This window comes from Sapajus apella, unplaced genomic scaffold (assembly GCF_009761245.1).
Source record: "Sapajus apella isolate SASKATOON/1434 unplaced genomic scaffold, GSC_monkey_1.0 scaffold6, whole genome shotgun sequence".
In the NCBI taxonomy this organism is placed as follows: Eukaryota; Metazoa; Chordata; class Mammalia; order Primates; family Cebidae; genus Sapajus; species Sapajus apella.
Genome location: NW_022436946.1, coordinates 24670417 through 24682884, shown reverse-complemented (window position 1 = coordinate 24682884; position 12468 = coordinate 24670417). Strand labels below are relative to the sequence as shown.

Below are 12468 nucleotides of genomic sequence, written 5' to 3'. Positions count from 1 at the left end.
TCTTGCAGGGGCTCCCCATTGGCCAAGGGTAAGGGAATCACATTGATGTGATTCCTGATCATCTCCTGGGCACAGGGAAGGGTGGAGGAGGGTGGAGAGTGGGCCTGAAGGAGCAAACAGAATCTCCAGCAGATTCCTCTATAAATGTGACACATTTCATACTTTCTGGGCCAATGCCCAAAGAGAAAGATTGGACATACACATATCAGGGCTTTTCCCTTCTCATTCTCTCTCCCTTTCCTCTTCCCACTATCTACCAGGGATAGAGCCAGAGGCACATACCTCCTTGGTAAATCCTAGATATCTAAGGGGTATCTAAGGGGAATGGCTTGGGCTGGATGTCCTGGGCTTGGCTTTTGCTATGCCAAGAGAGAAATAATGATAGGTGGAACATTGCTTCCAAAAACAAAAATCACCAGTTTTGCAAAGCTGATTTCTTGCTAGTAAGTACAATTTCAAATGCCAGAATCCTAAATATTAACCATTTATTTGTGCTTCCTTAACTTCTCTGTCCTGCCACTAGCAGGTGGATGCCTTAGACCAGTTAGGAAAATACTAGATTTTGGGAGAGGCAAAGAGAATATAGCACATTAATACTTTTAAAAATTATTACTCCCCAGTTTCATACTGCTATAGTTTGTATGAAAATTTTACAATTTTATAGCATTTTCATGTATATCATCTTATTTAGCATCATCTAACCTTAGCAACAATCCTACAAGGTATCCATTTTACAGATGAGATAATTGAGGTCAGATGTACTCTGTTAGTTAATTGCAAACCCACAACTAGAATTCCAGATCTCCTGACTCCCATTAGAGTGCTCTTTCTTCTATGCCAGAGAGGGGGCCACAGTTTGCATATTTGGAAAAGAGAACCACGTCCATGAAATTGGTTCATAATATACTGGTACTTGCTAAAAACTGTAACTCTTGAGCATTTGCCCACGGGTAAGTGCTTTCATTGAAAAATACATTTAAAATTTTTCTAATATCTGCTTCCATGGTAACCAGGTAATTTTATACTTATTTTCTTGCCCTTCTTGCATTGTCATCTGTCACTTGATATCTTTTACCATTTTTTTTTCACTCCTGGTTTTGACTTCATTTCACTGGTTAATTATCTTTTTAATTGAACTCCTCTTTTTACCTACTCCTTGATTCTGGAATTATCCTTTGACCTCCTCATTTGACTGCTGCTTTCCTAACTCAGTGAGTTGAACATACTCTGCTGAAAAAAGCAGGTCTTGTTTTCATTTTTTCTGTGTTTATGTGACACCCTGTGTATAACTCAGAGAGCATTCACTGGGACAAGATACAACAGGGAAATATGTGCCGAAGTAGAGAAAGGTTGAGGGGAACCTAGACCAAGACCAACTAGCAACCTGGTCTCTGGGCAGATTTCTTGAATGGGTGGTTTCTGGCAGTGAGACTTTGAAGGATTCATTATATTTCTGAGGAGTGGGATGTTTGGCCCATCAGAGCTGAAGGCCAGTTAGAGTTTCCCACTTTATAAGGCTTACGCGCCTCACCCTCTCAAAAGTGGAAGCTACCGGCTGGGTGCTGGGTCTGCCTTTCCCTAGATTCACGCGAAGTTTCCCAATTCATGTATTGCCAGTTAAATAGGATTTTGAATTTTCTTTTCTTCCTAGAATATAGAAGGTACTAAAGATGTTTGATGTCTTGAAAAGTCTAAGGACCTTGAATTATTGTTTGTTCCCTGGACCGTGTCTTCTCACACTGTGGAGATAGGGGAAGATTGAGAATTTGGGTTCCAGCTAAGTTTGGACAATATCTGTAGGTCCTTGGGCCAGGCTATGGGAGGCCATCCACAGTGTGCTGCAGTACCCCGCAGGACTGTCTCCTGACCCCCAGTGCAGAGGGGGCGGAGCTTACCTTCTGGGTCTATCTCTCATAGCTGTGCTTGGAATTGCTGCTGATTCCTGGTTTAGATAGTTATCCTAGAGCATTGACTAAAACTTTAAATGACTTGTAAGTCACACTGTTGTACCAAAAGTCTGTTCTTTACATTCTCCTGAGTCTATATTTCATAGGTTGCTGATGTAGCATAAAACTGGTACAGACTTTCTGGGTGGTAGTTTGTCAGTAGGTTTCAAAATGTCCATGCCCTTTGAGTAATCCAATGTATAGGAAGTCATCATGAGGAACCTAATGACTTAGCTAGGAGATGTTCACTGCAGCTTCCCAGCAGACAGGGTAAATTATCAATCATCCATAAAACAAAATAATGTACAACGATTGAAAATATGTAAATGTACATATATGTTTTTAGGCATGAAAAGATATTCATGATATCCTATTAAATAAATAAAGTTTGCAACAGTAAATTCAATGCATATGTATAAGAAAATATTAAACACCTATGCTCAGAAGAAATGCTGGAAAGGAAGGATCAAAATACTAATATCTGGGTAATATAATTAATATTGATTTTAATTAATAATTGATAATTTTATTGAAACCCTAGCATCAAAATTGAAAGAGCTAGAGGAGCAAGATCAAAAAAACTCAAAACCTTGCATAAGACAAGAAATAACTAAGATCAGAGCAGAACTGAAGGAGATAGAGACACAAAAAACCCTTCAAAAACTCAATAAATCCAGGAGCTGATTTTTCGAAAAGATCAACAAAATAGACCACTAGCCAGATTCATAAAAAAGAAAAGAGAGAATAACCAAATTGATGCAATAAAAAACGATAAAGGGGATATCACCACAGATTCCACAGAAATTCAAACCATCATCAGAGATTATTACAAACAGCTCTATGCACATAAACTAGTAAACCTGGAAGAAATGGATAAATTCCTGGACACTTGCCTCCTCCCAAGCCTAAACCAGGAAGAAGTTGAAACCATGAATAGACCAATAACAAGGTCTAAAGTTGAGGCAGCTAGTAAGAGCCTACCACCCAAAAAAAGCCCAGGTCCAGATGGGTTCACAGTCAAATTCTACCAGACATACACAGAGGAGCTGGTACCATTCCTTCTGAAACTATTCCAAATAATCCAAAAAGAGTGAATCCTTCCCAAATCATTTTATGAGACAAACATCATCGTGATACCAAAACCCGGCAGAGACTCAACAAGAATAGAAAACTTCAGGCCAATATCCATGATGAACATAGATGCAAAAATCTTCAATAAAATACTGGCAAGCCGATTGCAACAGCACATCAAACAGCTTATCCACCATGATCAAGTAGGCTTCATCCCAGGGATGCAAGGCTGGTTCAACATACGCAAGTCTATAAACGTAATTCACCACATAAACAGAACCAAAGACAAAAACCACATGATCATCTCAATTGATGCAGAGAAGGCCTTTGACAAAATTCAACAGCCCTTTATGCTAAAAACCCTCAATAAGCTAGGTACTGATGGAATGTATCTCAAAATAATAAAAGCTATTTATGACAAAGCAACAGCCAATATCATACTGAATGGGCAAAAACTGGAAGCATTCGCTTTGAAATCTGGCACTAGACAAGGATGCCCACTTTCACCACTCCTATTCAATATAGTACTGGAAGTTCTAGCCAGAGAAATCCGGCAAGAAAAAGAAATAAAGGGTATTCAAATAGGAAAGGAGGAAGTCAAATTGTCTCTATTTGCAGACAACATGATTGTATATCTAGAAGACCCCATCGTCTCAGCCCAAAATCTCCTGAAACTGATAAGCAACTTCAGCAAAGTTTCAGGATACAAAATCGATGTGCAAAAATCACAAGCATTCCTATACACTAATAACAGACTTAAAGAGAGCCACATCAAGAACAAACTGCCATTCACAATTGCTACAAAGAGAATAAAATACCTAGGAATACAACTAACAAGGAACGTAAAGGACCTCTTCAAGGAGAACTACAAGCCACTGCTCAACAAAATAAAAGAGGACAAAAACAGATGGAGAAACATTCCATGTTCATGGTTAGGAAGAAACAATATCGTGAAAATGGCCATACTGCCCAAAGTAATTTATAGATTCAATGCTATTCCCATCAAGCTACCAATGACCTTCTTCACAGAACTGGAAAAAAACACCTTAAACTTCATATGGAACCAAAAGAGAGCCCGCATAGCCAAGTCAATTCTAAGCAAAAAGAACAAAGCAGGAGGCATCACACTACCAGACGTCAAACCATACTGCAAGGCTACAGTAATAAAACAACATGGTACTGGTACCAAAACAGAGATATAGACCAATGGAACAGAACAGAGGCCTCAGAGACAACACAACATATCTACAACCATCCGATCTTTGACAAACCAGACAAAAACAAGCAATGGGGAAAGGATTCCCTGTTTAATAAATGGTGTTGGGAAAACTGGCTAGCCATGTGCAGAAAGCAGAAACTGGACCCCTTCCTGACACCTTACACTAAAATTAACTCCAGATGGATTAAAGACTTAAACATAAGACCTAACACCATAAAAACCCTAGAAGAAAATCTAGGCAAAACCATTCAGAACATAGGCATAGGCAAGGACTTCATGACCAAAACACCAAAAGCATTGGCAACAAAAGCCAAAATAGACAAATGGGACCTAATCAAACTCCACAGCTTCTGCACAGCAAAAGAAACAGTCATTAGAGTGAATCGGCAACCAACAGAATGGGAAAAAATTTTTGCAGTCTACCCATCTGACAAAGGGCTGATATCCAGAATTTACAAAGAACTAAAACAGATCTACAAGAAAAAAACAAACAAGCCCATTCAAAAGTGGGCAAAGGATATGAACAGACACTTTACAAAAGAAGACATACATGAGGCCAACAAATATATGAAAAAAATGCTCATCATCACTGGTCATTAGAGAAATGCAAATCAAAACTACATTGAGATACCATCTCACACCAGTTAGAATGGCAATCATTAAAAAGTCTGGAGACAACAGATGCTGGAGAGGATGTGGAGAAATAGGAACACTTTTACACTGTTGGTGGGAGTGTAAAATAGTTCAACCATTGTGGAAGACAGTGTGGCGATTCCTTAAGGACCTAGAAATAGAAATTCCATTTGACCCAGCAATCCCATTACTGGGTATATATCCAAAGGTTTATAAGTCATTCTACTATAAGGACACATGCACACGAATGTTCATTGCAGCACTGTTTACAATAGCAAAGACGTGGAACCAACCCAAATGCCCATTGATGATAGACTGGACAGGGAAAATGTGGTACACATACACCATGGAATATTATGCAGCCATCAAAAATGATGAGTTCGTGTCCTTTGTAGGGACATGGATGAACCTGGAAACCATCATTCTCAGCAAACTGACAGAAGAGCAGAAAATCAAACACCGCATGTTATCACTCATAGGCGGGTGTTGAACAATAAGAACACATGGACACAGGGAGGGGAGCACTACACACTGGCGTCTGTTTGGGGGAAAAGGGGGAGGGACGGGGGGTGGGGAGGTGGGGAGAGATAGCAAGGGGAGAAATGCCAGATATAGGTGAAGGGGAGGAAGGCAGCAAATCACACTGCCATGTGTGTACCTATGCAACAATTTTGCATGTTCTTCACATGTACCCCAAAACCTAAAATGCAATAAAAAAGAAAAAGAAAAGAAAAATTATCTGGGCTTAGTGATGGATGCCTGGAGTTTTGGCTACTAGGGAGGCTGAGGTGAGGGGATCGCTTGAGTCTGGGAGGTCAAGGCTGCAGTGGGACGTGGTCCTGCCTCTACACCCCAGCCTGGAGAACAGAGTGAGACGCTATCTCAAAAAAAAAACCCAAAACAAAGCTTAAAGAGTATAATTGGATTGTTTGCCACTCAAAGGATAGATGCTTGAGGGGATGGGTACCCCATTCTCCATGATGTGATTATTTCATATTATATGTATATATCAAAATATCTTATGTAACCCATAAATATATATACGTATGATGTGCCCACAAAAATTAAAAATTAAAAAAAAAATTTATACAAATAAAAAAGAAAAAAGTACAAAAAAAAGTGATAATTTTATCTTACTATCTTCTATGATGGCCAGATATTACTTACGAAAAAGGAAATTACTTAGCATTGAAACTGGCTTCTGGCATAGAGAGAAGGAACGAAGAGATGATGAACGTGAATCAGCAATACGCCACGTTTACTACTGTGTGTTAGCGTGTTGGCAGTGACGTCAGGGAGCTAATGGCACACTATTGATCCAGACAAAAGGATGTGAACACCAGGGATTCAAGAGAAGGGCCAGCTTCAGAGCTATACACACTGCAGCCATATTTTTATTCTCTTTATCTAAAATGTTCTGATTTTGTAGGATAATTATTTACCTTTCTCTTTGACTTCAGATAAAATCCATTTTCATTTGTTTAGTAAATAATCATAAGTACACAAAAAAATATTTACAATATAAAGGTAAAGTGGAGAAAATACTCATGAACAGAAATTCAGTGTCCAGAAATGGAGTATGACCATTGACCCTGAAACAGTCCCAAGGCAGCAGTCCCCAGCCTTTTGGGCACCAGGAACTGGTTCTGTGGAAGATAATTTTTCCATGGACACAGGGGATGGTGATGGTTTTGGGATGATTCAAGTGCATTACATCTATTGTGCACTTTATTTCTGTTATTATTACATTGTAATAATGAAATAATTACACAACTCACCATAATGTAGAATCAGTGGGAGCCCTGAGCTTGTTTTCCTGCAACTAGATGGTCTCATCTGGGGGAAACGGAAGACTGTGACAGATCATCAGGCATTAGATTCTCATAAGGAGCATGCAACCTAGATCCCTCCCAGGCACACTCCCCAATAGGGTTCACTCCTCTGGGAATCTAATGCCACCACTGATCTGATGGGAGGCAGAGATCAGGTGGTAACGCAAACAATGGGGAGTGGCCATAAATACAGTTGCAGCTTTGCCAGCTCACACACCTCTCACCTCCCGTGGTGTGGCCTGGCCCCTAACAGGTAACAGAATGTTACTGGTCGGTGGCCCAGGGTTTGGGGACCCCTGCCCTATAGTAAGATCTGCCATTTCTTTCTCCATTTCTCCCTGCCTTGAGAAAACCACAGTCCTGAATTTTTTATTATTGCCTCTCTTTTCTTTTTATTTGAGACAGAGTCTCATTCTGTCGCCAGGCTGGAATGCAGCAGCACTGTCTCGGCTCACTGCAACTTCTGCCTCTGGGTTCAAGCAATTCTCTTGCCCCACCCAGCCTCCCAATGGTTTGGAGATGATTCAAGTGCATCTGTAGCTGGGGCTACAGGTGGGCGCCACCATGCCCAGCTAATTTTTGTATTTTTAGTAGAGACAGGGTTTCACCATGTTGGCCAGGATGGTCTCGATCTCTTAACCTTGCGATCCTCCCACCTCGGCCTCCCAAAATGCTGGGATTATAGGCCTAATCCACCACACCCAGCCCTTAATTCCTAAGTAATATTTCAGTTTTGTATGCTTTTGTACTTCATTTAAGTAAAATTATACTTACTCTTTTGCAACTTGTGTTTTTCACTCAATATCTTATTTCCAAGTTTTATCCATGTAATATGTATTGTCATCGTCCACTCATTTTGCTATTATCAAGTCTTCAACATGGAAATACCACAGTATCATTATATATTGCCCTGTTTATGAACTTTTGGGTAACTTACAGTTTGTTGCTACTATGAAAGCTTTCATTAATGGCCTCTGATGTGCATGTATAGTAGCTAATGCTCATGCAGATTGTCTCAGGTCTATACATAGTGGAATTGCTGGGTTGTAGGGTATGTGGATGTTCAATTTTAATAGATAAAATTTTAATAGATAAAAATGGATTTTTTAAATGAAAAAGTAGATAATACTAAATCATTTTCAAATTATTTTTAACTATTTATATTCTTGCCAGCAATAGCAACATATTGATGCTATTTCTATCTCTGGATCTTGAGAGTTATTAGTAATGTCAGACTTGTAACTTTTTGGCAATCTACTGAGCTTGAAATAATTTAATTTGTATTTCCCTGAGCATCAGTGACGTCAAGCATGTTTTCTTAGGTTTATTAACATTTGTGATTTCTGCCGATAAATCATCTGTTCCGATCTTTTGGCCCATATTTCTATCGGATTACTTCTGGTTTTAAAGTGGGTCTGTAAGAAGTCTGTATATGTTGGGAACAAATCTTTTTAGTTATATATGTGCGAAATATCATCTTCCAATCAGTGGCTTGTCTTTTCATTTTCCACGTAGTGTGTTTGATAAAGAGACATTCTTAATCTTATTCATCCTTTCTTTCATGGTTTGCCTTCTCATGTCTTGTTTAAGAAGTCTCTTCCCACCCAGAGGTTCAGAAACACAAACTCCTAGATTGTCTTCTAAAATGTTTATGGTTTTGTCCATGTGAATAGTTTAAAGGTGTCCAATGTGTTTTTTTCTATAGGGATAACTGTTCCAGGACAATTTATTAAAAACCCTTCTGTTGTAGGACATTCTCCTTAGTTCAGCTAAAAACGGGGTTCTTTTCACCCGACCATGAAAGATTAGGCTTGCAGACACTTTGAAGAGTGAGAAAAATGGAATTCATTGGGCAAAGAGGGAAAGAAAAACTCAGTAAAGCAAGAGAGGTTCCTGTTAACAAGCCCCCATCTCACAGATGGAATTCTCAGTTACCACCCCAGAACAAGGAAGGCCAGGCTCCCACCCCCGGCAAACGGTACAAACTTCTGGCATGAACTTCCGTGGCTCAACCTGTTCTCCCAGTGAGCAGGCCGGTGGGAGTTTCTCCAGGAACCCCTTTGTACTTGGCTGTCTCATTTCCTTTCCCTGCAGAGGTGTAAATGCCAGCTCTGACTTGAATCACATCATAGATGAAGTTTCCTAGGAGTGTGGGCCTGTTTCCTGGGTTCCCCAGAGAACGCAGGCATTTAAGTCAGCCAGATGTTGAGGGGCCCTATCAAGAAACTTGTTCATATTTTAAACGACTAGTAATTTATCTCACATAACAAGTTAGAAGCTTTCTGGGTTATCCTGGGGCACGATGATGGCATTGAGAACCCCAGCTCTTCCCATATTATCCTCTGCCAGAGTCAGTTTATCAGTAATGGTTCCTCACAGCCCCAGCTACTTCTAGCCGCACCTGCAGTGGAAAACAAAGGCCTTCATATTTTAAATTCTAACCTTGAGGTTGTTTTGGACCACCCAGGGAGTGTGCATTAAGTTGCAAGCTGCTTTCCCATACAGTCCCACTCAGGGTCATCAGTTCTCAGGGGAGGATTTTTTTTCTGTCTATTCAGTGCTGAGTTTCAAGATGGGCAACTTGCCTTGCAGATCTCTGTGTGAAGAATTAAGTTATTTATTTCTAGTTCACCTTACTCTCAGGATGCAGCCCTGTGGGGCCTCCAATTTACACAGGAGTCTCACATTAAACTTGTCTCCATGGGTGGGCCTTGGGCTTTGTCCTCTGCCCCTGCACCCCATGAGACAGTGAAGAGCTGAGCTGGAATTCACCAAAGTGGTGAATGTAGACCTCCCTGAAAGCTTGTCCTGTTTACATCTCTGCCTTCCCATTTTCTCTTAATTTTTTTGGCTTTTTGGTATTTTTTACTTTCTTGGAGCTCATCACACATTTAGGAGGATTTTTGTCTTTTCTGGAATTTTTAGTTGTTTTTCAGTGGGAGGGTCTGTCAGTGCATCTAGTCCTCCACACTATGGAAGCAGAAGTTGGTTTAAATTCACTTTAAAAATTGCATTCTGTTTTATCAATTTTGCCTAAAGGTTTGCTGGAGACTGAACCATTGCAAGGAAGAGATGAAGACGCAGTAGCCAGTGCTGACTACTCTAGCATGCTCTCTGAGGAGGAAAAGGAAGAGTTAAAGGCAGAGTTAGTGCAGGTATGTTTAGTAATCTTATTGTTGCAATTTCTATCTCTGGATCTTGAGAGTTATTAGTTTGATACAAGTCCCATATTGCAATTGTGTTGTCTTTCATTTAATAAAATTTATAAATGAATACATTGCAAGATGATGCCTTTTTTCAGAGCGTTTTTCTAATGTTGTCTATTACCTGTTGGTTACAGTTGTAGAACGAATCGTTGTGCTGCTTAAGCAACAATAATAACTAGTTTTAACTTTGCACTTCTTATTCTTTTTAACTATCAGAATACTATGGGAATAATAAATCAACTTAAAAACCTGTTGGAATTCATTCCAGACCATGTTATAGGTGCAAGATCCTTTTGAAGTTTGGTTCTGGTTTTAGGTCAGCAACTTAGCTCAACAATTATTTTGAAATGATTTTTTTAATGAAAAAGTCAATCATAGAAGCAACCAAATTTATAAGTTGTATACTTTTTGGCAGAAAAATAAAGCTCTGGGGAGAGAGAGGAAAGCTTTGCTTCATCGAGGCCTCATTAGATCTTGTGTAGCTGCTGTGGGCATCTGGACCTAGAGAGAAGGAGGATGTTAGGCTCATTATGAATACAATTCTTTGTTTAAGGCTTTTGTTTGCAATACCCACTTTAGACACTTTGCTGAGAAACCTTTACTTTCTAGGAGGAGAATGTTGTAGAAAGGGCTCCTTGAGTAGGATGCAGCAGCAGAGCCAGAGGAGCCAAGGCCAGCATTCCCCCCCGTTGTGTGTCCTGGCTCGTAGGCCAGGAAGATCCTGTTCCCTCAGAAACAAGGTTGCCTTCCTGCTTTGGCCTCTCCACAGGCTGAGAACAGAGCTCTGAGCTCCACCTTACCCTCTTCCTGCTTTGTCCACTCTGAACTCCGTTCTAACCTCCTGAGAATGTTTGTCTATGACAGCTCAGAATAATGTTAAAGACTTTCAAGTGCTCTTACAAGACACACTCCCAAATTAATTTCATTTCAAAATAAAAAAGCAGCACATTTCTCTGGTTTCAGTAAGCACAGTGCCTCACATCTTTAGCTGGGTCTGTCTGTGGCCGCTGAATGGCTACGCATACTGCAGTGCACAGACCAAAGTTAGCATCAACAGAGAATGAACTGACTCCACATGTTCTTATGGCCTGAAATTCTGGATCATGACTAGTTCATGTCAACCGCAGGGTCCAAATGTCATGCTCTGCAGACTGGGGTAAGCCAACTGAGTCTCAGCTAAAACTTCACTCCATTGCGGTGATAATGCTAGTTTAAGTTCAGGTACAACGTCTATAACAGACCAATTGCTATAAAACGCCTTGATTTTTATTTTTCTGGGTGTTAGGATTACTGGGGTATATACATATGCTAATATATGTTGATTTTTGTACGTTCTCTATTTTCTAAATGTCAACGGTGAGCATGATATTACTTTTATAACCAAGAAAAAAGTAAGCATTGGTTTTAAATGGATGCCCCATGAATATAAAAAGCTAGAAGTGTTTTCAGAAATTCCTGTCTCATTTGGCCATAGTAATATACTTCCAGCACATTTCATTACTAAGGGATTTTGAGCCTGACTTTGAGAAATAACACCAGACTCTTTGTTACTGTGTTCAGGTTACCAGGATTCATGTTTTGCACTAGGCTCCATGCTTCCTGGCTCTTATTTTTGGGTTCTTCAGAGATGAAGAAGTACCTCATGCTGCCAAAGGTAGCATCATGACTTCCAGAGGCACACGAGCACAGCTGTCTGCCCCAGGCCCAGTGAAAAGCAGAGGCGGATCTTTGCGAATTTTCTTCTTCACATTTCTCTTTTTCCTCCTCCATGTCAGGCCACCTCTGCTTTATGCTCATTCTGTTTTTAAAACTGCTTTCCTTGCCCTTTTACAAGTGTGCTTGCAGATGTGTGGACACAGGAACTCAAGTTCTTTAATATCCCATATGCATTCAGATTTTACCTTCAGTGCTGGTTTTAATTTTAACAATGACACACAGAAAGGCATCTCTGCAGTCTCACTGCTGGCCTTATGAAGAACTGAAGCATTCTATAGAGAGTCAGCTCCTCTGTCCCAAATCTCCACAGAGATTCTTTATGGGCCCCTGGTCACAAGCAACTCTTCTCTCTGTCTGAGGGAAGATCCTACTGGGTCTGTTAGCTTCTTGGGTACCAAAGATACCTCAGAGAACAGCCTATTAGATGATGGCCTTGGAGTCAGGCACTCAACTGTGGTCATGATTCAAAGCAAGATCTGTGTGTACGGGGACTTCTGACCCCTGGCTGCTTTGTTGAAGAGTTCTTGAGTGTGCCAGGTGTCCAGGCTCCTCTTTGTTTCTTATCTCTCTCTACTTTCCTCATCTCCTCTGTGAAATAAATAATTCAAAATCAAAGCTGTTGGAACTTTAAATCATTTTGAGCCTTAAAGGAATGTAATTACGGGACCTGAGTCACATAACAAGCAGCTGTAACCCAGGCAGCTGTAACCTGTTTCTCTGATTATAGAGTAGCCTTTTGGTCACCTGCATTGTTCTCTAAAATGTTATGAGACTGAAGGGCACCAGAGAAGACCTCTTTGTTAGAGATTAACTTCTTTCTTCTTTTACACAAACACCTTAGATTG

At 40.3% G+C, this 12468-nt stretch overlaps 1 protein-coding gene across 14 annotated transcripts in view; it reads left to right on the top strand.

The window, feature by feature from the left end:
• The window catches only part of TPD52L1 (TPD52 like 1), a 112439-nt gene that overhangs the window by 61126 nt on the left and 38845 nt on the right, over nucleotides 1-12468 (top strand). For 12 of the 14 annotated variants that reach the window (XM_032274883.1, XM_032274876.1, XM_032274873.1 and 9 more), the window contains exon 2: nucleotides 9741-9856. In XM_032274883.1, the coding sequence (XP_032130774.1) occupies nucleotides 9741-9856 (116 nt within the window). Of the gene's footprint in view, nucleotides 1-9345; nucleotides 9478-9740; nucleotides 9857-12468 lie in introns of those variants that run through there. The other 2 variants (XM_032274877.1, XM_032274884.1) reach the window with 2 other exon arrangements.